Here is a 25,511-nt window from a genome sequence, read left to right as displayed (position 1 = left end):
TCAGACAAGTTGTATACTGTTTGTTTTTGAATAAATGAGACACAGGAGTTTAGTTTGAACATTTAAAAAAAAAAGGCAATACAACATATTACTACACTAAATAAATGAGGCTTTATTCCTCTGACCTCAATCAAAATATATGTAGTATAAAAGAGCATATGGGCCTGTACAATGGTTAAATTCATTCTTTTGTCAAAGACCATTTGTCTGAAAAAGCCTTTTTAAAATTCCTTTACCTGACCTAGGTCATTGCTACTGTAAATCAAACCAAAACCTGACATACAAACAAGTAAAATACATGGAAAGAGTGCTGTACCTTTGTGTCCAGACTGATTCATAGACACCATTGTGAGTAAAGCCACATTAAGTAATAAAGAGTGGTAGGACGGCAGCTTACAGATCCATAAAACAATCATCAAAAGTACAATAAATACAAACATAATTGTGTATCTAAAGATACACTTTTGGTGATATGAAATTCAAAAGGAATACAGAATCATTAAAAACAACAAGGATAAAAAAAAAAACATACTGTTGTCCCTGATACTACTGTTTGTTTGTATTGTGCAAGTTCTGCGAATCCAGTTGTAGTTTAATGATTCAATCTGCTGAACCACACTCCAAGTGAGCTTTTTCCCCTACTGTACTACATAATGCTGGCAGTGCTTTGTATTGTCCATAAGGACAAATATATAGACACACAAGGTTTTCTCAAACTTGACAGTTGTCAATAACTGATGGTGTGACCATCCACTGGTACAGAGTCAATATCGTCACCATCTTCATGAGAACATGTCCCTCTAGGTGTTTCATCCACGGGGGCCGGTCTCCTTGGTGTTTCACCCACAGTCGATGCCGTGTTTCACCCACAGTCGATGCCCTGTTCCCTGGCGCGGGTCAGTTGGAGCTGGAGCTGGGCCTGGCTGTACAGCTTGCTGCGGAGGGCAGGGTGACACGCTGCTCGTCCATTCGCTTGGCCTGCGAGCGCATGATGAGGCTAAAGAAGTCCTCATCAGGTACGGTGGGCCCACGGGCCGGGGGAGGAGGGGGGGCGCAGCGCTGGTCATCCAAACGGGACCCCTGGTACAGAAAGAGGAAGGACGATATGAGAGAGAGAGTCAGATATGGTGCTGCATTTGGGAGTATACCAGTTGCTATGGGAGTGGCTAGTGGTGAGCCCGGTTATGGCTATCAAGTGCAGGGAAGTCATAATAACAACAACAATGGCAGAAACTAGTAAGAAACAAGAGAACAGTGAAGCTAAACATGTGGCAGACAAGACCCATTCAAATAAATATCTGAACACTAGCATTATTGTAATACAGATTGGCTGTGTTCACGTCTGTTTCAGTGGAGGCTTTTCAGATGCTGGTTACCTCAGCCTCAGGCTAGATGCCGTTTCAAAGTAAACAGCTCATCAAGATGAGTGACAAGTGTTGGGGCGGGAACTTGACCAAATGAGGGCGGGACTAAATACATTTCCTGCCTCAAGGTGAAAAGTTGCTTTGTAGTTTTTAGTCATTTGTTAGAGAACAAACACCCTTATGCTGTGTTTCCTTGACATTCACTTAACTGCGGTGGCTCCCATGGCTAGAAAAATATAAATACAACGAAACTTCATCATCAACATCATCTGACCTCATTGCTCAGCCTGTCCAGATAAATCCTAAATATCCATATAAGAGCCAAAGAGCTACTGGAACTGATCCTAGATTGGGCCCTGGAGCAAACCTGGGTCTCAGAAACAATATTACCCCCACCCACCCACTCATCTAGAAAAAAACACAGAAAAAACTGCCCTAATGCATACACTGAGCCATTTTTTCCTCAAGCACTAAACATACAGTCAAAATACAGGTATGGCCCACCTGGCATTTGACGAGCATGTCGAAGAAGTCGTCGTCCGGCTCGGCGTTGTCTGCGTTGGCCATCAGGTGGCTGAGCACCGCCTGGCTGCTGTGCTGATTGAGCCTGAGGCCGGGCAAGCTCCCCCCTACTGCTGCCGACTCCTCTAACCGCCGGCCTTGGGTACCCGAGACATTCGCAGACTCTGACACAGCTGGCGGGGATCAGAGAAGGGGCAGAAGGGGACAAGAAGAGGAAGAATTTTATACAAGTCTGAAAATGAAGTTTTGTAGGGCTGCAACTAACGATTATTTTCATTGTCGATTAATCTGTCGATTATTTTCTCGATTAATTGATTAGTTGTTTGGTCTATAAAATGTCAGAAAATGGTGAAAAATGTCAATCAGTGTTTCCCAAAGCCCAAGATGACATCCTCAAATGTCTTGTTTTGTCCACAACCCAAAGATATTCAGTTTACTGTCATAGAGGAGGAAAGAAACCAGAAAATATTCACATTTAAGAAGCTGGAATCAGAGAATTTTGACTTATTTTTCTTAAAAAATTACTCAAACCGATTAATCGATTATCAAAATAGTTGGCAATTAATTTAATAGTTGACAACTAATCGATTAATCGTTGCAGCTCTAAAGTTTTGTTGTGGGATTGGTTAAATTTAGTGTGTGTGTACTCACATTTCCTGATGGCTGTGGGAGGCGTCTCTAGGCCGCTGTTAAGTGACAGCCTGCTGCCCTTATCTTGTATTGAACAGCGCTGGTCATCCATACGGTTGCTCTGGAAACGGCTGAGCAGGTCAAAGAAGCCCTCGTCTCCGAGCATGTCAGGACTGACTCGCTAATGAAGAGGAAAAAGAGCAAAATGAAAAACCGCACGGCAGTACGAGATAATGGACAATAGGAGATAAACATCACAAACATCACATTAAATACGTAAAACCGGCTCTGTTCAATGATCAGCTGTTAGAGACTGAATGGGGTCTAGGCAACTCTGTGGTATGGGTCCAAGACTCCCTGTGCTGCAATACCTTCTGCGGTCCCTGTGCAGCGGTCTGGCTGGTATCCAGGGTGTTGCTGGTGTCCTGGAGGACCTTACTGGAGCCACCAGCCTTGTGCTTCTTCCCGCGCAGACGGCTGACAAAGAACAGCTTGGAGGAGGTCTTAGCCAGGCTGGGCTTGGACTGTTTGGTCAGGATGTCGCTGTTCCACTTCTGACCCTTTGACACACAGGATTGGCCCGCATTAACATGACGCAGAATGGAAACGAGGAGGGAAAGGAGTTGATAGGAAGAAATACAAAATAGGGATAAGATAAATGTTCTAATTATCTATGGTCGTAAAACATCTGGAAAAATCTGGTTTGGCAGCAAGGCGTGACACACAATGTGCAGTGAGGGAGCATAATGTGTGTGAGTGGAATGTGAAGTTCATGTGCAGCGCTTACATTCATCTTGTCTGGAGTGAGTTTCATCAGCTCCAGGTTCTCCATGCTGTGTCTCCTGCTCATCCTGGGCCTTGCTCCTGAAATACATAACGACTGTTAATACCTGGAATACGTACCACACTGTCAAAACACCACTAATAACTGTTAATTCAGAGTTCAGGATGTGTGATTATACAGTTTTTGTACCATGCAGGTTGTAGTCTATCTCCTTGTTCTCTGATAGAGTGGAGTTATTTGTGCTGTAGCTCAGACCCAGGACCATCTGGAGATCAGACACGTTCATTCGAGCAGTCAGCTCCCCGCTCCGGTCTCCAGTCTGGAAAAAACACACCACACAGATGGAGAAGTTAACATTAGCACTGAAGGATTTCTTTACCTGTTTTGTGGAACTTATTGCAAGGTACAACTCTACCATTGATGCCTTAAATCCCAAGCAACAAAAACTAACATGCATGCACCTAACACCCTCTGGAGAATTCTATTTATTGTATGCATCAACCAGGAAATAAAAAAAATGTGCACTTACTAGAATATTGTTCACTACATCACTACTTATTTGTTCAATATGAAGTCAGAGGCTATGATAAATAAGGTTTTACTGTAGGCTGAGGTGGAGAAGCAAAACTTTCGTTTCTGTTTTGTATGTACCTCTCTGGAGATCTCCAGGTGTTTCTCAGCAAAGTGCATGGCCTGGTCATGGTTCCCCAGTGCTGTGTGAGCATTTCCCAGACTCCAACAGGCACGGCCCTCCCCAATCCTGCAGCAAATACACATCCAATGTATCCAAAATATATATATATATATATATATATATTATATATATATATATATATCCAATATATATATATATATACATACATACATACAACAAAATATAACAACATATATTGTTGTTTGAGATAGAAGTCAATAATACCAGGCATAACCTCCATATACGTATAAGTGCATGAACTGCCAATATTTAAGGCGCTAAATCGACAATTCTCTTTTTTCTGAGGTTAATGTCATAGGATGTTTCGTAGTGTCTTACTTTAGTTAGACTCTACATAATCAGATTAATCTGATAGCTGCTCACCCCCGCTCCCTCAGGTGATATTGATCAGATGACTCTTACCATCACTAATCACACTCAAACACATCAATGAGGCGGTCTTTATAATCTGACAGCTCACTCTACTGATTATTCGCGCCACTGCTGCTGTTGACAAAGGCTGCTACAAAAAATCCCTCTGCCACCCTAACCTCTTGCTACTATTATCTGTACCAGGACACTTGTGCAAGCTCTGAATTATGTCTGGTTTTATGTTGGTTTCCATATTATTGGATGACATATCTAATATGCCTTGGGGTTTTACTGCGCTCCTTGCAGAATCTCTCGCATGCTGCTTCAATTTGGGGAAAATCCTCAAGAGTAGAGCCTTTTTTGGGAAATACAACGGTACAACCATTTCTTGCAGTAAATGGTCCAAACTCCTTTGACGTACTGTAAGTGTTTAGTAAAGTAATAATGCCGTGTGTGTGTGTACCTGTCATTAAGGTCCTGGGCTATGATGAGGTGTTTGAGGTGGTAGTCTATGGCTCTCTCGTAGTCCTGGAGAAGTGTGTAGGTGTTGCCCAGACTGTAGCAGGCCTGGGCCTCCACAGCTCGATCCTTCAACTGCCTCGCCAGCTGCAGCGTCCTCCTGACAAACAATCAGACAAACTGATTCAACAAACTGTCATGATGCCTCAATATTTGACTCTGGCTTTCCATGGTATAGGCCTACTTTCTCAGAAGACAAGTTGGTAATATAGCAGCTGGTCCAATATAGTCAAGGAAAGGTTTTTTTTTGTTTTTGTTTTTTTTGCTTTTACAGTCATCAGAAATTTGTTTTAAAGAGGCCTAGTGAGAAAAAAAACAAGCTGTGCATTTATTCAAGACAATGGAGAATTTCTATTAATTCCACACACACTGCATTGTCTCTGTCTGTTGGCCCTCTTGACACTGTAATTTGGTTTTTGATTTTGAATTAAAGAACTGATGTGGTTGCCATGTCTGACCAAACTAAACCCTGTGAAACTGGCGGTGTTAGACACTCCAGACAGAGACTTAAGACTCCTCTGTTGTTGTCTCAGCTGGCCTGTGTGCTGGAGCTGGCAAACTTCATTAACAGAATGAATGCCTGGGCTGGGGCCTGATGGGTTTGGCTTACTTGTAATGCTCAGCTGCCACTTCAAATTCCCCCAGAAATATATAGGCGTTCCCTAGGTTGCAGTAAGCCCGTCTCTCGGCCGAGCGGTCGCCAAACTCCTTGGCTATGAGCAGGCGCTGAGTAAAGAAATGAAAACACACACATGCATTTCATCATTTCACATTAACTTTAGTCACTGTAACAGTAGATTGTCATTGAATCAAATGCTTATCAAGCTTTTCTATGGACTGAAATACGTCTTTTGATAAGGAAAAGGTTTTCAGGGTTATACTGCACCTGTTCATGCGAAGCCACAGCATTGCGAAAGTTTCCCAACAAGTAGTGAGTGTTGCCAAGGTTGCCGTAGGTTCGGCCCTGGGCAGCCCGGTCTCCAAGCTCCTTCACTATGGCCAAGTTCGCCCTGCAAAATCCAGATGAAACCGAATGGTCAGACAGCGACTAATTTCTATGATATAGATATCCGATTAGAATAGTTAGCGGTGAGGCATGTTTTTATTAGCATATACAGTATAAGGCACGCTTACTACTGTTGAAACACCCACACACACTAACCAGCACTGCACACAGTGACTTACTCGTAGTACTCAGCCGCCTTCCTCAGTGCCGTCATGACCTCCTCTGGAAAATCCCCAGGCTCGGCTCCGCTCCAGCAGATACTTTTGCCCTTGGCGTGGTACACGTTCCCGAAGTTATACAGTGCTCTCGCCTGACCCACCTAACACATATACATGAAAAAAATGCACTGATGTCCTGAAACTCCACCCAATCTTTGTGCCATTGTCTGCATCATTCACTAATGTGCTTGTGTATGCTGCTGCCTCACCTTGTCACCGATGTCCCTCGCTATATCCAAGTGCCTCTGACAGCAAACCACAGCCTCATCAAACCGCCCCAGCACCTTCAACGTGTTGCCAAGGTTTCCGCTGGCTTTGGCCTCTCCAAGCAGGTCGCCAATTGTCCTATGTAAGACATAGTAAGTGAGTAGGATAAAGAAAGTACAAACCTGTTCGCAGAGTTAGGGCAAGATGTGTGAAGGTCTAACCTGGTCAAAGTGAGGTCATGGTGGTGGAACTCCAGGGCCTTGGCGTAGTCGTGCAGGTGGAAGTAAGCATTGCCCAGCTGGCTGTAGATGGCACTCAGCACCTGCAGGTCCTCTGTGCCCACCTGGATGGCAGCCTCAAAGAAGGACACGCCGGCTCTGTAGTCGCCCACCTTACAGAGCCGCTCACCTTCCAAGGCCAGCTCCAGGCAGGACGCCTCCATCCTACAGCAGACAGAAACGCACCGCTTACACAACAAAAATTCCACTCAAGTGTCAAGCACAAACAAGGCTTTGGTCTGATGTTTGCGCTGGCTAAGCTTCAGGGAAAAAAAAAAAATCAGCTTACTCACTCGATGAGTATTTCCAAAGTAACTACAATCCAAATGCAAAACCAAGAACCAGAGCTGAAGAAGTTGAAGAAAAACAGAAAGTCTTTGGCTGTAACCTATGGCCAACTGACTGGACTCCTCTCACAACCAAGGAACAAAATCTCTTTCTAAGGAAAGCTTTCAACAGGGAATGTTGTTTAGCTACTTCCTTCCACCTTCAGAGAACAATGGCCCAAGTTAGCTGGGTTTGTTTATCATGGTAGGTCTCACATCCTTTCGGCATGGCCAAGACAGTAAAGTGAGCTCCTTGTACACTCAAGTGAAGCTTAGACTGGGTAGAAATGTTATACAGGGCTAATGTTCACCATTCCCATCTTTATTACAAACATATTAGGCTAGATTAAGTACCAGAAATTGTTTGAATATTTTGTATAGTTCCTTATGACCACAGAGTAGCTAAGCCTCATGGTGTTGGAAATGAGATTAGGCTGCAGTGTGCCTAGGTCAGAGGAGTATCCACAATGGCAGATGGATTTTCTGCAGATGGATTAATAGCAGATTAAGCGGTGAATTTGTGCACAGCAAAAATTGTTACAGTCGTGCCAACTTTTGGTTTTGAGTAAACCAACCCACTATTTTGTTGGGAATGAGATTAGCTTCACACAAAGTCTATTCAATTTGTTTACTTCAAGCTTTCCTCCTGTGCCCACCCAGTGTTTTGTCTGGAAGCTCTCAAAGAAAACTGACCCACAGAGACCCACAAAGGCATAGGCTAATCTGGGCTACTTCACACAAAGTAATAGGCTACACAGTGTATGGTGTACTACTGAAATTACATAGAAATAACATTAACAGTTCCAACAATGTAGCTTGTTTCTTCTTTAAGTTAGCCTATAATTTTGTGAACAACGGCAAACATGGTGTTGTCAATAATTGGTAAAGCTCATTGGAGCACTCGTCTTAGGCCTTAAATTAGAAAAGCCCACCTTTTGTTTACTACAAAGTAACAACACACAACACCACTCTAGCTTTGGTAAATACTAGCCTACCTGCTGGCTTTTCGTGTCTTACAACAACAACAACAACAGCAGCACATGGAACATCTGAGAGGCATCTACAGACTCCACTGGGGAAAACTTCCAGGCTGCAGCTTCTTCTCTGTCTCTGAAGCATTGAGAGATGGACTCAGACCCAACTTACTAGCCTATACTGAAAGAAGATGATGATGAAGATCTTGTTGGGTTTTCAATCAAATCTAAATAAAGGTCAAACAATAATGTTCCTTTCCTGTAACACAACCACTGATCATTTTACATCAAAGACATTTTGCACCACATATAGTAAAAGCTTTCAAGGTGAAGCCTGTGATATTGTCATGGTATTAACCCCAACCGCAGGGCAGCAAGGAACCTCCTGAATCAGCATTTTCTCAGATAATCTGCTTGTCTTTCTCTTAAGCTCTTTCTTCTGACCTGGTCACCTGAGATTACAGGAGTAGAGTGCACACCCACAGATTACAGAGCTGGTCGATGTTAAGGTGCTTTATTAGACATGTCAGACACAAGTGGTCACTGTAATTTAGTCTAATGGACTCACTTCATTGAGAATAATTGCCCTGCTAGTAGTTCCACCAAGCGGATGTATGTTCTATCCCAAGAAGTTGGATAAACTTGTGTGTCAAAAAAACAAAACAAAGTAAGCAGTGATGAATTTTTCAGGGGCTTTTTAAATATTGATGCTAGCTGGAGCAGGTCTTTCTGTGTTTGGCAGGTCACACCTGCTGCCAGTGCTCTTTACCTGGGCAAAGGGACAGCTGGGTGATGCCTATTTAAGTCACTCACCTGCCTTTAGTCAACAAACTCACAGGAAGCACTGTGAAAAGCAACCCCCACTCACTTTGAACTCTTGAATTTACCTTTAAGCTTCAAGTAGTTTCAACTCCATATTACTCATAATGCCAGTATTTCCTCAACTAGGCTACACCAAATGGAAAAGTACCTCATCTTATGTAACAAGCATTAACAAGTATAAAAATAGAAGAGCTTTTTCTCTTTTAACCATCATGTAATCATTTCATTAACAGTCCCATCTAAAACTAATATGGAAAAACAAAAAGGAAAAAGTGGAAAACAGAGCCATGCCATCTTCTCCACAACCATACTTTAGTTGAGAGATGAGAGATGCCTACCTGTAGCGGACATGAAAGGACTGCTCCTCTTTCCGAATGCTACCCATTGAACCACTGGTATCCATTGAAGAGCATAATATGAGGGAAACTCCCAATCTACATCCAGAAAAAATGGTTGCGTTTAAAAACAACAGTTAACAAGATAAAAAAAAAAGTTCTTTGGCTGAAGCGAGGTGGGCAAGAGGAGCACCCAACTAAAAGTCACCCTTTTTGGTCAAGTGTGAGATTGTCCCTCTGCTGAATGTAGACAGGGGGAAGAAAACCCCATGAGTGTAAGACAGAGCTGCAGAGTCTTGAGCGTCAGTCCGTAGGGCTGCGTTCGTTTACTGTATGTTTTGCGTCACTGCCCCGCGATCTCTCCTCAGCGGCCCTCTGTGAAGAGAACACAAGATGCTGAATGTGAAGCCTCATTCTGGCCACACGATGCCATGGCAACACCAACCAAACAGCAGCGCGCACAAGCAGGGCAGGCAGGAAGTGAGAGAGTGGGGTGAGAATGGATGGGGTCAATCACACACAAGCTGTCACTCTAAGGCAGTGACTCAATTCATCCAGACTTGGAGGTGTGTGAGCTCTATTTACAAGGTGAGCGAGCTACAAATGCCTTGAGATGTAGCCTAAGCAAGCAGAGATGCAGGGAAGAGATCACTTCCAGAGTGTGCGAATGCAAATCATAGGTAGGCAATGAAAACAACCGACAACCGACAACTTGCTGCATGATTCATGAAGAAGAAGGTCACTAAATTAAAACAAAGAGGTGAAATAGTCCAGACACCACTTGCAAAAACACAGGAATTAAAGGAACTCACAGTGTGCATGTAATTTCCACCAGAGGCAAGGACAATGATAAGCAAGCTACATGGATAAGATAGAATAGACCAAGGAAAGACCAGAGCCAACCATTGCCTCATTCCCACATGAGGTCATTCTAACCACACCCACTTGTCCCCCAAGTTTATTCCCCCAGCCCCTCCCTCCCCTCCGCACACACAAAGTGGGAAATGGAGCAGACCAGAAATTTGCAAGCTGGCCTGATTCTTTCAGCAAAATAACGTAGAGGTGATAAATAAGCAGAGGCTACTATTCTCATTTGTATGTTCATAAAAACTTTAAGAAGGAATCCTTAATTTTTCTAATAGATTTTTAGGGCATCTTAGTTCAGGCATACTGTAACTTTGCAGTCGACTGGATTACATTTTAGATATGATCATAGATTAGGCATTGTGAATTATCCAGTGATCTGCATACTCATTGTCCCCCCATTTTGCTTAGCACTTTCCAATCATCAACAAAATATCAGCCGGCTATATGAGCTACTGTTTGGCTGCAAAAGTCTTGTCACTGTCCACATCACAGAGAGCATGACCAGCTAAGCTTATCACCACAAACATGAGCCTGTAATTATCAAGCTTCTAAAAATAGTTACCAGTCAAAATGGTGTCAGATCAGTATGCCAACTCTACAAAACTTTATGAATGCTTGCCCAGTTCTACCTACCTTACAACTAAGCAGGGCCTGTATTCACAAAGCACCTCAGACTAAGACCACCTCAGATTAAGACCACTGATCTACATGTATTATCAAAAGGTAAAACAAGATCGGCATTCAACTCATACTGTAAGAAGAGTTGCACTAAAGCTTAAAACACAAATGACAAGCAAAACAGCAAACAACAACAACAAAGCTACACTAGAACACCATTCTTGTTGTTACACAACATGCAACAACTCAATCAGGCCTCGTTGAAATCAGCCTTTCCCATTCATCTGAGAATAAGGCTGGCAAATTTGATCAGGCATAGACATCAAACAAGATTTAGGGGACCTTTTATACTTCCAAGCTTTCTTGATGATATACCAATAGGTGTATGTATGTATGTATGTATGTATGTATGTATGTATGTATATGTGTGTGTGTGTGTGTATGTATATGTGTGTATGTGTGTGTGTGTGTGTGTGTGTGTGTGTGTGTGTGTGTGTGTGTGTGTGTGTGTGTTTACATGCATATACATTTGTCTGGGGTGTGCCTGCATGTATCTATGTGTGTCACTTTTGCATTGCCTAGACCTACAGTATAAGTCAAGAGCTAAACCAGCTGTAGCTAAAGTGTTGATCACACCCGGATGACTTTAGAATCGGACACACTTTGCTGAGATGGTACATTTCCACTGAGTCTTGTATTCCGCAATAATCCATGTACTGTACCAAAATAGACAAAGCTCTGATATTTTAAGTCCTTGTGTTTTAATCAATCTGCCTGAAAAAATGTCATGAGGACTAAACCGTCTTTTTGCTCAGCCTGTTATTCCTGCTACTGCAGTAGGTGAATGTGAACAGGCATAATCCAAAGTAAAGCCCGGGGCTTTGGGAGTCTGTGCAGTACATATCCCTGCATATGTTTATAATCAGCAATCAACGACTGCCAGTGTTGGTGCAGCCTTTTCCAGTATTGTATGCCAAATGGGTGTGTTTCTGAGAGACCTGGTCACAAAGCTACAGTGTGCATGAGTAAGTGTGTAAAAGGGACAAGTGATCCATGACTAAGGGCAGTCAAAGGAAACAAGAGGTTGTCTTTTAATGACAGCTTCACAGGAGGTGATCACTGACTCTTTCAGTCACAAACAGGACATGATGCCATCCTAAACACACAGTAGATGTGATCTATTTTCTTTGTGCCTATAGCCCATTGATGCACTCAAATGACCACAATCTCTGAGAACCAAATCAAAACATGGAAACAGCACTCAGCATTACAGCATTGCACCAGCAAACCCCGCACCAAAACAAAAGGAAGACATAAAACAAATAACTAGTAGGATACTTACCGGTAATTCTTCAATATAGGGACAGGGAATCTGAGAAGCCTGTAGGGAAAGTATCATGATCATGAATACATCAAAGTACATCTGAATAAGAATTGGTGTTGCAACATTTGGTTACTCTGTTTAACATGCAAGAGTGAGAAATTACTTTTCAGCCACACACTGATTTGAATCCCATTGTGCCCTTACATATCAGTACTAACGTCAGTAATAATCGTAACAAATAGTAACTTTATTGATTATCCGAACTCAAGGTGATTAATCATAATGGTTAGACTGTCACAGCCAGCATACATCGCTGTCTCGGTCTCTATATCAGTTCATACAGATTTTACTCTTCGTTTAGGTTGCTTGACGGAGGTTGGAGATTGTTAACACAAGATTTTACTGATGTGTAGTTTTCTCAGTCAGTGGTCTGCTACACCAAACTGTCGTTAGTTCAAAGCATGGGTGATAACGCACAGTGTATCACATTAGCTATTTAAGTTAGCTTGTTAGCTGCTAAACTTACGTTAGACGATCCAGTTCGAACAATGGTGGATTCTCTTCTTCTTTTCTTTGCTTTCTGGCAGAATACTAACCTTGTTATATTTCCAAAAACGGACAGCTGATGGTTAAGTCTAGATATAAACTGTATTATAACCAGCCTAACACTACATTATCCCTACACTTTTCCACAGTATTGTGAAACTTCTTAAACTTCGATGAGTAAGAAGAAACCCTGCGGCTGTACTCACTGTTTTTAGCCAAGCAGCCAATCAGAGGACTACATTCAAAGATAACCACGCCCAAATAACTGTCATTGGACCAATTAGATTTGAATAGAATGGAGAGAGGGTGACGTATTGCTAACGTTGAGCTGTCAGTGCCAACTAGTTAAGAGTTAGCAAACAGCGGCTAACTTTACCTCGTTTGAAATTTCGAAATCTTTTTTTGCATGCAAACTGAGTTGCAGTAAGTAACTTTATTTCCAGGCAGCCGATGTAGCGCTTGGGATTTGCATACCGTGTATTCACTGACAGACAGTTGATGGAGGTAAGGGTTCAAAGTGAACCTGCGCCGGTGCATGATGTTGCAGAAATCAGATCATCTAACTGGTCTGAGTCAAAAGCATCACACCCGAAAAGCCTTACTAAAAGCAGCAGGGTATGAAGTTTATTCGCCCGGAGTCTTTGCTGCTACTTGCTAGCTAGCTAACTTCCTCAGCAGTCTTGGAGGAGGCTTCGCCGGGGTTACCAGGCAACCAGGCTCCGCCTGCACGCTGCCAGTCCGACACCAGACGTTCAGCGCTGCGATGTACATTATTGATGAGGCCGCAGAAACTAAGCCTGCCCGTGAAACCATGTACTGTAGCGTAACAGCAAGAAACAATGTAATTGCAAGATTATGTCAGGAGCAAGAGCTATAGGCTGTGGATCTAAATTACTCCTCTGAAGATGTCAAGTGCAAACCTGATGTGGGATCACTGAGGGACCAATTCATTTACACAGAGTAAGTTACCAACACCACCTTATGTCATTGGACATTCAGCTGTTTTAAAAACTTTCTTTATGTTATGTATGCAAATTGTGGCAGAATTGTGAAGTGAACAGGTTTACAGAATTGAGCTATGAGAGTACAGGAATTGTTTTGAAATTGCATTGGTCATGGTCTGCATAGCAATCTCACTTTCTAGTAATGCTGAAGAACTTGTTAATCAGCTTTCACAATGCACTCACATGTGCTCGCACATAGGCACACACACACACACACACAAACTTTGTCATCCATATACAGCACACATTCATACAAACACCTACCACACTCACACCACCCAAACCTTCGCCCACACAATGCATAGATTGTTGAATAATTGACGGCTTCAGCACATTTTGATCCAGTGTTGTCTGCTCGCCAGCCTGCGTTGCTAAGGAATGAACAGGTGCTCCATGCTCCTGCACAGGCCAAGACAGGCTTGACGAGCCTCCACACGCATTGTCTGTCAGAGAGAAAGTGTCCATGGAGGGAGATCCAGAGGAATCGGACGATGATGTTGCGGGACGGGACAGGTCTGCGGTGCTGTGGGAAAAGTGCATCCAGCAGAGCATCTTTGTGGACCTGAGTGAGGATGAAAGTCTCCACCTCAGTGATCTGGAGAGTTCTTTTGCTGTGCATCTCTCCCAGGCAGAGTCCACTGCCTCAGAGGCTAGTATCCATCTCAGTGGTAAGTCCTAAAGTCATCACCATTCCTATTTGTCTGTTGAACATTTAGTTGTTTTGTTTTTTGACTGACTTGCTGTATCTATGCTGAAATATACCTCATGTGGCCTGAATAATTCTATGCAATGTTATAACACAGATGTAACACAGTTTACGGTTGACATTTAAGCAATGTACAGTGTTTTCATCAGTTATTAGTGGTGATGGCAGGCTGGGGTGGGAAAGGACACAGAATCAAACAATAGAATGTTTAAAGGCAGCTATGTGACACTTCAGTTAGGCAGTTATATTGCTTCAATGTTTTGTCATTTGCAGGGAGCGCGGAGCTGTCAGCCTTGGATGACACATCCTCAGACTGCAGTAGTGTCAGCAGTCAGAGTGAGAGGGTGGTGGAGGGCAAGACCAAGAGCAGCATAGTGCGAGTGTCTCCCCAGAGACCAAACACCGTGCACAAGGAGCCACCCCTAACCCAGGGGTACGAGGACCCAGGGCAAAACACCAGTGACGAAGACCAAGAAGACCTGCCCTATGATGGTGACCTAGGCAGCCGCTACTTTAACCACACAGCCGGCTCTGAAGGGAACATGAGCTCTGATGGAGGGGAAACTCTTCATGGAAGCCCCGAAGGCCCTGAATCAACAACAGTAGACAGAGATAATAATATCATAGAAGATTTGGCTTCTGTAGAGAGTAATGCTATGAAACCAGCATCTAGGTCTCTAGAGGAAGTCAACACTAAACAAGACTGCTTTATTCATGCCTCCAATCCAAGTGAGGGAGCCCCTCTATGCAAAAGTCCTGTTGATGAAGCCAGACAGCCAGACATTAACCAGTTGTTGCTGCGACACTTCTCCCAGGAAGAGCTGCTGTGCTCAGGTAGGCTGATCGAAGCAGAGACCCTGCCGGAGATGTCGCTCCTGGAGAGCATGGATGACACTCTAGTGAGCTGGGCTCCAAGACTCAGCTGCACAGAAATGCCTAGGAATGATAGTAGCGGCACTGGGAGCCACGCTGGTGACAGTGAGAATAATCAGAGTCAGGAATATGGGAGCAGGACCGATGAAAAGAGTAACACTGCTTCAGAAATATCAGCAAGTCTGGAAGAGGAAGCTGAAACAAAATCTAATAATGTCACCTCCACTGCTACTGACTGCATCACATCAAAGAGTACAGACTCTAAACAGGACAGTGGGGAAAGCACTGCTCTAGATTTACTGGAGCAGGAAAAGGCCAAAGAAGATGCTCAGGCTCAGAGAGTCTCACTGGTGCGTACCAGGTCCTTCAGTGAGATGAAGTATGGCCAGGGCCAAGTCCATTACCCTCTCCCTGACTTCTCCAAGGTTGCCCCCAAGGTAAAAATCCCTAAATCTCCTAGTGGTCCAGCCAGGCCCATTGCTCAGTCCCCCAGCACCATGCACAGAGCCCAGTCTTCTCCAGGCATTCTAGAGGTGATCAGCAGAGTACTGGAGGATTCAGTCCAGCCATCAGAGAAGCCCTATGTCTTCAAAGACCAGGACAAGCAGACTGCCCCAGCCCTGGTGCATCACCTACAGGTGGCAAACTTTGAAGATTTGCTCTTTACGCTGTGATTATAGCATCAGTACCTATGACCTATTTGCTTCCATTTCCTAGTACAGCAACAAAGTAATGAGGACATTCTTGTCTTAGGCATAGGCCTACTGTATTTTAATGTTTGTCTCATTCCTCATCCTTCTCCTAGGCTGAATATGATAAATTGCTAACCAAATATGCTGAAGCAGAGAATCTTATTGATCAAATGAGACTAGGAACCAAAGTAAGTAAGACGTTGTTTCTCGATTTTCTGACCTAAACCAAGTAGGAACTCAAAAATTTGAAATGAGTTCCTACGTGGCTGGCCAAATTACAAAGTTATTTATTTATTTGTTTATTTATTTATTTATTTATTTATTCAATGTTATGAATCTCGTTTAACAGGCTGAGGCCCCGTCAGAACTGCTACTTGATTTAGACTGTGATGATCATCAGGATAACTTAGTTGAGGAGAGCCATTTTGGATCATTTGCTCCTCCCCCTCCTCCATCAGGTAAGTCTCTGTGTCTGACATCTGATATTATGACAGGGTGACACTTTACTTTGCTAACAACAAATTACCCATTCAAGTGCAACCGGTTTCCATAGAGACAAATGAGGTCAGATGACACAAGTCTAGTTACACAAACATCTTTGCTTTTGGAGCACTTCACATAAGTGGCTTTGGAAGAAGATGACACACTAAACCATCTGACATCATTTTATGTGCGTTTTATAACATCTTTCAAAAACACATCTCATAAAAATTGTTTTCCTGTAATTATACAAAGTCACTTTTCATTATGCTATACTTTTTCACACTGGAAAGTCATCAGTTATGGCATTATGTGCAATTTTTAATCATTCACAAGACAGATTAGCAGCATCCACTTATATATTGTCATGTCTCCATTTTTTATATGTTTTCAGTCTAGTCTAATCTAGTCTTGTTTATTTATATAGCCCTTTATCACAGTCACGTCTCAAAGGCCTTTACATACCATCATATACCATACATATACATATACTGTATACACATCATCCTATACTAGGTCATATACATACTTCATATACATTGTTTACTACACCATATACATACTACACATCATATACTATGTCATATACTACAATATGTACTACATCATATACAATACCACACAAACACACTGACCTCTATGGGCAATTTAGAGTCTTCAATTCCCCTGACCTGCATGTCTTTGGACTTCAGGGAGGTTCTTAGAGGAACCAGCCCCCCAGAGCAGCACTAAGGAGCTGAACACAGCTTCCTCCAGCCAGCTTGATGAGCAGGATCCCAGCGATGGGGAAAAGATGACCGCTGAGCTAACAGACATCATCAGTCAGTTCATGCAGAAGGTAACATTGAAGACGTGTCAAAATATTAGTAAGCTACCATTAAATTTACAGAAGTCTAAAACCATCTGTTAACATCTTCTGTTCAGGTGGATGAATTCAAACTGAGTATAAGCAGTATGTCAGTCAGCACTGCAGAACTGCAAATGGTAAGCACTGTTTATTTCCTATATGCAATGCACTGGACATGGAGATACAGAACATCTGGATTGTATAATATGCCTCCCCAGTACATTGTAGTATTTAGGAGAAATGTAATTAATCTGTTTTTACTTGTGGGCGTGTGTGTGTGTGTGTGTGTGTGTATATAAAATGTGTTCTGCATCAGATGTTGAGGAGCATGATGGAGGCTCAGGACCAGCTGGAGAGGAAATACATCAGTAAGAAAGAAGAGCACAGAGCTTTGGAGATGCAGAACTACATGGGCCTGTCCAGGAACACAGGGACCTTTGACCCCGACAGGTCAGAGCTCAGATTGCGTAGAGGCTGTCGTACGAGTGTGCATGTGTCATATACGCGCACGTACGTTTACACATCCATTCACATGTGTGTGTGCATAGGCTGGTGGAGGGAGACATATTCAGGATAGGTATGCACCTGGAGGACATAAAGGAGATGATAGACAGGAACGTGTGTGAGCAACTCTCCCCACCCCACTCATCCTCCACTCCCACACCCACGCCAGAGTCACTGAGTGTGAAGTCCACCCCCTCACCTCCACCATCCCAGCAGGAGGTAACTCACCCACCCATTCACTCACTGACACTCTCTCTCTCACTCGTTTCCCTCTCACTCTGTCTCTCCCTCTCCTTTAATCACTACAACATGTCTATTGCAGCCCCGCCCCACTCCTCAACTCCCTAAATGACTCACTCCACTGTCTGAACTACATTTTTCTGCAAAATTTATGGCTTTAACTTCAACATGACTGTGTATTTTGTGTATTTGCAAGCCTATTACCCCTTACCCCCATTACCCCTATTACCCCCTATTACTGCTCTGCGTCGAAGAGAGGAACCTTATTTTTACCATGCCCTCCTGGAGGAGACGCTAAGTGTATGTGTGAGTGTGTGTAAGATTATACTAACCGCAAATTATCTGACTGGGTCTCATGTTGCAGGGCCCAAGTGCAGGTCTTTCCACTGTGGGTTATGAGATGGGGAGAGGGAAAGAGGAAAAGGAGGAGAAGGGAGAGGAGGAAGAGGCCAGTGAGGTCCATGATGATGGAGGATTAGAGCAAAGCAGTGAGCTCATGACCATTGACTCTCTACTGAATAACATTGGACATAGCAGCTGCCATCCACGGTACTTAAATGAAAAAAAATCCTATGATCCTTCTTTTTTCACTGCACAGTACAGTTTTGCTGCATTAAGTAGTTTAAGGCTCTGAATTCATTTTCAGAGAATGGTCTCAGTTCAGTCTTGTCGTATATTCTTGTGAATAATGTAGGCCTTTAGGTTCAAATCAATTTTTTGGGATAATACAAATAGAACAACTGAGTGAAACACTGTTCTAACTGTGAATAATGTAGGTTTATAGGTACCAATGTTTATTCTATACAGAAATATTAATTGAACTATCTAACTGTGGATAATTTGGACCCACACTTGCCCTAACGTTTATACAGATGATGTGAATATACCACTATTGTAACTGTTTTACTGTCATTATCTGGCTGTTGATGTTTTGAGCGGTTTGTTTGTGTGTGTGTGTGCTTGTGCTCAAATAGCGGCACGTTCTCGGCCTTCCTATGGGGCGGATAGTGTTTCAGGCACAGTGGTGTTAGGTTCCACAGGGCAGAGGGAACAGAGTGTTTTAGTGTTCCTCTCTGTCCCTCTTCAGGAGCTCACAAGGCTCTGTGGAGGGACTGGACATCACGACCGCTGAGGATGAGGAGGGCGAGGAAGAAGACGGGAGCTCCATCACCTCAGAGGGGATCGGTCGTGATAACATCTTAGCATATCTGAGCGAAACAAACTCGTCTTCAAGACTCAGACAGTGGACGCCCGAAAGGTCGGTGTTGTGATATTGGAGGGTACATGGCATCGTATAGAATAGCTAACCATGACTCACTGTCTGTTCTGGTTTCTCTATACTGGATCACTATTAAATAATGCATGGCTCATACAAGTAATCCGTCTTGTAATCCTGCCACAGTGTAAGTGAGCTACTATGAATGTGTGCTGCAATGTAGAAATAGGAGGGATCTACCAAGAGGATTGAGCTTGATCAATGCTTCTCATGTTATGTTGTTAAAATACAACTTGCCATTCTTCAAACAAAACCCTAACCCTTCCCTAACTCTCCTCATCTTCCCTCCAGGAACTGAAAGATGCCTCTGCAATAACTTTTTTCACTAACTATTACTTCATGTCTGGTTTGTTGTTGTTGCTGCAGTATTGGCACCCAGGACAGTGTGCTGACCCCGGAGAGTGAATGTGATCTGGGTGCTAGTGTGAGTCGGGCTGTGGAAGTCTCCTGTTCCTCTGATGCTTTGAAAACCCAAAGCCTCTCAGAGTCTGCTCTCAACAGCTCATCCATATCACAGGTCAGTGGCAACTAAAAGCTGGTTTGATAGACTCTATCTTAGTCTATGGTGGAAGTTATGTTAAAAGAATTAAGGTTGCATTTGCACAGCCTATTTTTCTTAATTGGACCCCCTCAGTCTCTTGTCATTTGATCTTCGTTATGCAGCAGTGTTTCAAAGCTGCTGTTTTATAAGTTAGTGTGTAGACTGTATAGGTGGCTCCACTGTAACTGATGTTGTTGTGCTCTTGCAGAGGATTGTGAGCCCAGAGACAGACAGTGGATTTGGGAGCTCTTACTTGAGTCAACCAGCTACAAGTCCATTCCACCCAAAACTGCTCACAGAAAGGTACAAAAACCATAAAACCAACAACAATAAAAGTTAAAGTGCTTGTAGAATTATTGTTCTCCACATATCAGTATTTAAGCAAATACATGAGTTCATGTAGTAACTACTCACTGTTATACTGTCTAGGTTGCCTGTCTGTGTTTATCCTCAAAGTACCCTGCTAATCCTGAACTGACCCACAGTGACTGATAAATCATATTGTATCCTGTTATATTGTGTCACACAGGATTGTCTTGGTATCGGTAACGCGTTATATCACTGAAGTTTAATTTTCCCATCTACAGTGTGCAGCTCCAGAACGATGGGTTAAGTGGCTCAGACAGCGAGGGCTCCTGCTCCAACCTGCAGACAGCCATTCACTCAGCCACCCTGACAGGCCAGCGGAGGGCCAGCCCCCACTCATCTGTCCAGACACAGTCCTGTGGTGCAGGTGCTGCGGTGGAGCGGTGGGTGGAGAGCACCACCAAGGAGCCACCAGTCAGGCTGCAGGGTGTGGGAGCGCCTGTCCTGTGATCAAAATGTCATTTTTTAATCCCAATAAGGAAGTTTTCTTCTTGTTTTGTTTCATCTGGTTATGACTGAAGTGATTGAAAGCGTACTTCTCTACTGCTGGTCCAACAGAATCTGACCCCAACCTGCCTACCCATCTTCATCAACACCTGTCTGAACCCATCCTCAGCATCACCATGGATACAGTGCAGAGAGACAGCCATCTGTACTCCTGCTCTTGTAATAGGTCAGTGTACAACACGCTGGTAGCTCTGTCTGTAGGTCATCTCATCTGTGTCTGTATGTAGACACGGTATTCTTAGTGTAATGTTTTGCTTTGGTACACTTTTATTTTATGCTTATCTATATATAAAATATATATTCAATATGTGTTATTTTTACTGAAATCTGAAAGTAAACAAAGGTTAGCGAATAAAATCACTACTGAGAAGCAACCATAGTTGAGGGGTTGACAGCTCACTGATTTGGCCATAAGTGGTGAAAATTGAAATATCAAATTGTTTGTTTCACCCAAATGAAACAATATTTTAAATCTTTTATTCCCCTAGTTACTTATATATGTCAGTGAACATCTCCATCTCTCTCCCTGTGTGTGTTCATGCATGTGGTCCAGTGAGGCAATCCTGGCCCTGCAGTCAGAGGTTTCCAGGCTGAAGAAGGACCTGGAGGACGGCCTAGTCCAGCTGCCTCATCTAGCACAGAGGATGGACTACCTCACCTCCAAATACAGACAGGACCGTCAGGACCGTAGGTCTAAAACCAGACCAAGGACCCACCACAAACCACCCTGCAACAGGTATTGGTGTGCCGATATATCGGGCTGACATTGGCTTTTTCAATATTTGATAACAGCAGGATAACAGGTTCCATCTTAACCACAGATACATAACAACAGTCTGTAAAACCTAGAATGGAATTTTATTTTCTTTGCACATTGTATTTATTAATTTAATTGTTCAGTTATGCTTTTTATGAATGAATTCTTCATTTAAAGTCCTGATTTATCCCAGAGTCTCCCCTACCACTGAATAGGTGTGAGTCAACTCACTTAAAATACATTTTGGGGTCAGTTGTAGGGTCCCATGGTGTCTAAATGCTGGTTAAGAGGCTTTGCACCTTGACAAGAATGAAATTATCAGGGAAACACTGAATGCTTGTAAATTGAGAATTTAATTTGTCATATTTAAAGACAATGAATATCAGCACAAAATATCTAACTAATCTCAAATTCAGTCTAAGAACAATTGGTAAAAAAAACAAACCTAACCCTAACCCTATATCGGTCAAACCATAGTCATTATAATAACCCTAATTATTATAACCTCTAGTGTGTGGAAGCCACCCGGTAGCAGGTTGGAGATACAGAATAGGAGCGACCCCAGCTCCAGTCTGGTGAAGATAGAGGACTGGATCTCTTCAGACATGGACCCCAGCAAAAGCAAAGGTGCAGCACCACCATGCACTAACATGCAAGTCTGTATATCACTCCCTGTCTGCCTCTGAGTGTGTCTCTACATCTGTATGTCTGTGTGTGTCCAGATATTTCTTCTATCATCCCTTATGGTTTTGATAATTTGCTCCCCAGGCACAGATAGTAGTGACACAGCCGACTCTGAGGTGATGCTGCAGTTCCACAGTGCGCCTGTAGGGAGCAGGAGAGGCAGCGGCAGTCTCTGCTCTGGATCTGCGGTGCCACGGAAACCTCAGGGCAAACAGCACTCCAGCAGAGGTCAGTTCTCTGTCACTCTATCCTCAATATATATTATTACTGAAGATCGAATTGCTTAAAAGTTGGTGCATTTCCAAAGTACAGAAACAGTCACTGGACAGTATGGGTCTGATTCTCCTTTGGGGTCAGAGGAAATCTGCTCAGTGAAAACCTCTGGTTTGACCAAGTCCATTTTAAAGAGAGGGAACCAGGGGATTTCTTACAGCAGTGCCGCCCACAGACCACAGAGTCAGCAACTGTCTCTCAGTAGATGTTTACAACATGGCAACACAGCTACAACATTTTGGGTTGATTGTGAGTGATGAAGTTCACGTTTCAACTTTCAGCTCTATCTGTCCCCAATAGACAAATTGGTTTCCAGCTAAAATTAAAAACAACATTGCATGAAAAAGCATAAGATGAACAGGCACACCAAACAACAAACAGTCAGTCACCAATGCAAGGTGTCAATACAGAGCTTCAGGCATGCAAATCATTATCATCATCATCAACATCATGACATCATCATCAACAAACAATCACGGCCTTCCTCCTCTCTCTGCCAACATTTAGGAGGCCTATGGCAGCAGCAATATACCTGAGTCCTTATACCTGTTTTTCTTGGCAGCAGGGAGACTGAACTGCTGGCCTGGGGCTTGTACTTTAAAAACAAAATGGTAGGGCAGCATTGTGTGTTAATGTTCATACTGTAGTGCTCCTTATGTGTCCACTGTCAGCAGGGGACATGGAGAGTGTGTACTCCAAGGAGAGGTGGTCTCTGTTCTCTTCTCCACCTCTCCATAAGCCCCTCCTCCAGGTCAACTATGGCTCCTCCTGCAGTCTGCCTGCAAGGTAATCACATTTCCCACCCATAACTCAAAGATATTCATCAGCAGTTTCCCTGATAGAGCCATTAAAATTAGATGGTTCCAGTAAATTGGCTGATTCTTTCACCATCTCTCACTGTTTCTCGCCACCTATCCTCACACTGACTCTTCACAAAACAGCTATAAAGTGAGGGAGCCTCCCCCTCAGTCCGTGTCCCACCAGTGGAAGCGTTCCACCCAGTCAGACACGGCACTCCTGCCCAGCAATGTGTACTTCCAGCGGACACTGTCCCCAGTCTTAGCCCCGTCCAAGACCGGCAGCAGGGCAAGCAGACGCAGAGGGAGCAAGGTGAGACGTATCACCCATCCACATGCAACTCCGGAGAATATTTTGACCTTTACATGCGGGGGAATATTGCTGCTGTAACGTGAAAACATTGCGTCTCCAAGCTCAGCTTTCAGTTGTTAAGATAAACCACCTGATTTCCTCTCTACATTTTTGAAATGATACCATGTTTTGAATGGTGTTAGTGTCAAGGAACTTGCTCAGCACGTCAAGAAGCATGACCATATTATAATACATGTAAATAAATGTGAAACACCAAGAATGGAATGGAATGTAAAAAATGTTTTCATGTATGATTAGTGCTGTACAAGCTTTTGAAAATGCAATCCCTGTGTTTTGAGAACATCTGAGGTGAAATATATTTTTGAACTTGGTCAGCTTGACTGAGAGTTTGCCGCTGTTCCCCAGGAAGAGGAAATGAACAGGACTCTGGACCTGGCTATTGAGACGGCCCGCAGCATGAAGAGAACCACCGATCGCATGGCCAAGAGCCTGTCTGCCGACCTGGCCAAGGCTCAGCTCTACAGGAGGCTGCACACCATGCAGCCACTGGGGGGCAGGAACCACAATGCCTTCTAACACCCGGGCTGCAGATCAGTTTACCCTGTGATATCAACCTGCTGTCCCTGTGATACGTGAAAGACCCTTATGTTGACTTGAATATTCCTTTGTTGGATGAAAAAAGAATAGCTCTGATTTTGATTGGATTTTTTGTATTTGAATTATTCAAAGACATTAAAGGAATCTGTGATAAGTTATTTATTATCTAATGTTGTTTTCCTTTTGTACAGTGCTGTATGTTTACAATAATTAGAGAAGCCTGAAATTATATTGTAAAAATAAAATTTTGAAATTGAAAATTGAAGTTTGACCAATATGGATTTTTGAAGGCCGATATCAGTATTTTTGGATTGAAACTGACAATATGTTGTGCTCATACTCTATCCTACCTTTCATGCCAAAAAAAAAAAAATCCCCAAAAAGGGAAAACATTCAGATTTTCCCAAACAATTTTATTCTTGGCAGGGTATAAAAGCCTCTGAAACAGCATTTAAAGACTGGGGCGCTCCACTGAAACCCAGAATGATGCTGATAATACAACTACTACTACTGCTAATAATAATAAACTACTACTAATAATAATACATATTCATTGGTCCATACTTGTGTGAAATACAATCAAAATGTTACATTAGCCATACACAACCAGTGTAGTATTCATAAATTATACAGTAAATATGCAATCAAATCAACTGCACTATGTCCATCATATTGGAAGTGGACAATAACTGACATCTGATGAAACTCTAATTATGTTGTATACATAACAATTTATTGTGAGTGTGACAAATTTAAATAGTGTTTTCAAAAAGAAAACTCAATAGGGGGCACCAGCACTACACTGTCATCCAGCTGTGACCTTTAGGTCGGGACAGTTTTCCACACCCATAATGCCCAAAATCCATACACTTGTGTCATCTGACCCTACTGCTACCCACCCACCTGCTATCCAACACACACAAGCAAACACAGGGCAAAGGAGATTAAGTTAAATTAAATTGAAACTAGGTCAGATTGGCAATATTACATTTCAGGAAAATCCCTTTCGGTCCTCACTAAGAATGAGTATCAACTTTTGTCCTCTTAGCTAATTTGCTCATTTGACGCCTCTATGCCCAGCCCTGCTGGCCTGTGGGTACTAGTAACAAAATCTCTTATTGAGTTTCTGTTGGATGCCTTTGTGGTGCTGTCCCTGTCCCTGTAATAGCCCGCTGGTGACTCACTGTATTCAGGTCTTGTTGTGGGGTATCGAGTTCTCCTGTTGTTCTACTGGGGTATCAGGAAATGAGATGTGTCCAAACAACATTCCTGAACCGTCCCCTCTGGTTGTTGGAGGAACAGATAACCTCATCTGTTCCTCAGAATTCACTAACCTCTAGGCCATCAGCAGGACAGGACACAAGTCACAGTGAGACTACCATGGCTCCTCAACCCTCTCACACACAGTCACAGCATCACACACACAAACCCAGTTCATCACAGTCATCGTCACCAAACACTATTACCTGATTTCTGAAGTTCCACCATGTGAGGTCTGACAGTTAGGTGACTCTATCTACTAGCTAACTGCAAAATTAATCACATTTAATAAGACTATTTTAGTAGTTTATTAATGACTGTAGAATATTGGGATTATGGAAAGAATTGATTTAATCTAGAATGTCCACTGTAGTTGAATAGCTAAGGT

At 43.1% G+C, this 25,511-nt stretch overlaps 2 protein-coding genes across 2 annotated transcripts; one reads left to right on the top strand and one right to left on the bottom strand.

Annotated features, from left to right (window-relative positions):
* Positions 1–58: 58 nt before the first annotated feature.
* Positions 59–12,564, bottom strand: LOC139650044 (G-protein-signaling modulator 2-like). The gene is made up of 16 exons (XM_071526587.1): positions 12,387–12,564; positions 11,879–11,917; positions 9,055–9,426; positions 6,538–6,759; positions 6,319–6,454; positions 6,071–6,210; positions 5,772–5,895; positions 5,496–5,611; positions 4,830–4,985; positions 3,952–4,060; positions 3,490–3,619; positions 3,304–3,380; positions 2,888–3,076; positions 2,538–2,697; positions 1,869–2,059; positions 59–1,080 (listed from the first exon to the last, which is right to left on the bottom strand). Exons 3-16 carry the CDS (start codon positions 9,117–9,119, stop codon positions 898–900), a joined length of 1,998 nt encoding a protein of 665 aa, XP_071382688.1. The 5' UTR covers positions 9,120–9,426; positions 11,879–11,917; positions 12,387–12,564; the 3' UTR covers positions 59–897.
* A 1,309-nt stretch (positions 12,565–13,873) lies between these two features.
* On the top strand, positions 13,874–23,847 carry LOC139650481 (serine-rich adhesin for platelets-like). Its single transcript, XM_071527167.1, has 20 exons — positions 13,874–14,078; positions 14,390–15,627; positions 15,795–15,869; positions 16,031–16,139; positions 16,854–16,999; positions 17,086–17,145; positions 17,325–17,458; positions 17,557–17,731; positions 18,117–18,301; positions 18,840–19,010; positions 19,395–19,545; positions 19,778–19,872; positions 20,157–20,362; positions 20,494–20,608; positions 20,996–21,129; positions 21,677–21,826; positions 21,968–22,111; positions 22,828–22,942; positions 23,098–23,266; positions 23,672–23,847. Exons 1-20 carry the CDS (start codon positions 13,874–13,876, stop codon positions 23,840–23,842), a joined length of 3,948 nt encoding a protein of 1,315 aa, XP_071383268.1. The 3' UTR covers positions 23,843–23,847.
* Positions 23,848–25,511: the final 1,664 nt, after the last annotated feature.

Source organism: Centroberyx affinis, unplaced genomic scaffold (genome assembly GCF_046629955.1).
Source record: "Centroberyx affinis isolate AG114_WGS23_722 - 3 ecotype Tasmania unplaced genomic scaffold, CSIRO-AGI_Caff_v1 ptg000112l_1, whole genome shotgun sequence".
Taxonomy (NCBI): domain Eukaryota; kingdom Metazoa; phylum Chordata; class Actinopteri; order Beryciformes; family Berycidae; genus Centroberyx; species Centroberyx affinis.
The sequence above is the reverse complement of the archived record's forward strand: the minus strand, read 5'-3'. Positions and strand labels throughout refer to the sequence as shown.

What these genes read in the sequence shown, in the direction of transcription:
- LOC139650044 (XM_071526587.1), bottom strand. Translation starts at nt 9,119, where the DNA reads ATGGATACCAGTGGTTCAATGGGTAGCATTCGGAAAGAGGAGCAGTCC. An exon ending in GCCCAGGACCTTAATGACAG is followed by an intron (nt 4,061 to 4,829) that starts GTACACACACAC and finishes TATTTGCTGCAG; the next exon opens with GATTGGGGAGGGCCGTGCCT. An exon ending in CTGCACAGGGACCGCAGAAG is followed by an intron (nt 2,698 to 2,887) that starts GTATTGCAGCAC and finishes CCTCTTCATTAG; the next exon opens with CGAGTCAGTCCTGACATGCT.
- LOC139650481 (XM_071527167.1), top strand. Translation starts at nt 13,874, where the DNA reads ATGGAGGGAGATCCAGAGGAATCGGACGATGATGTTGCGGGACGGGAC. An exon ending in ACAGCTCATCCATATCACAG is followed by an intron (nt 19,546 to 19,777) that starts GTCAGTGGCAAC and finishes GTGCTCTTGCAG; the next exon opens with AGGATTGTGAGCCCAGAGAC. An exon ending in CAAACAGCACTCCAGCAGAG is followed by an intron (nt 22,112 to 22,827) that starts GTCAGTTCTCTG and finishes GTCCACTGTCAG; the next exon opens with CAGGGGACATGGAGAGTGTG.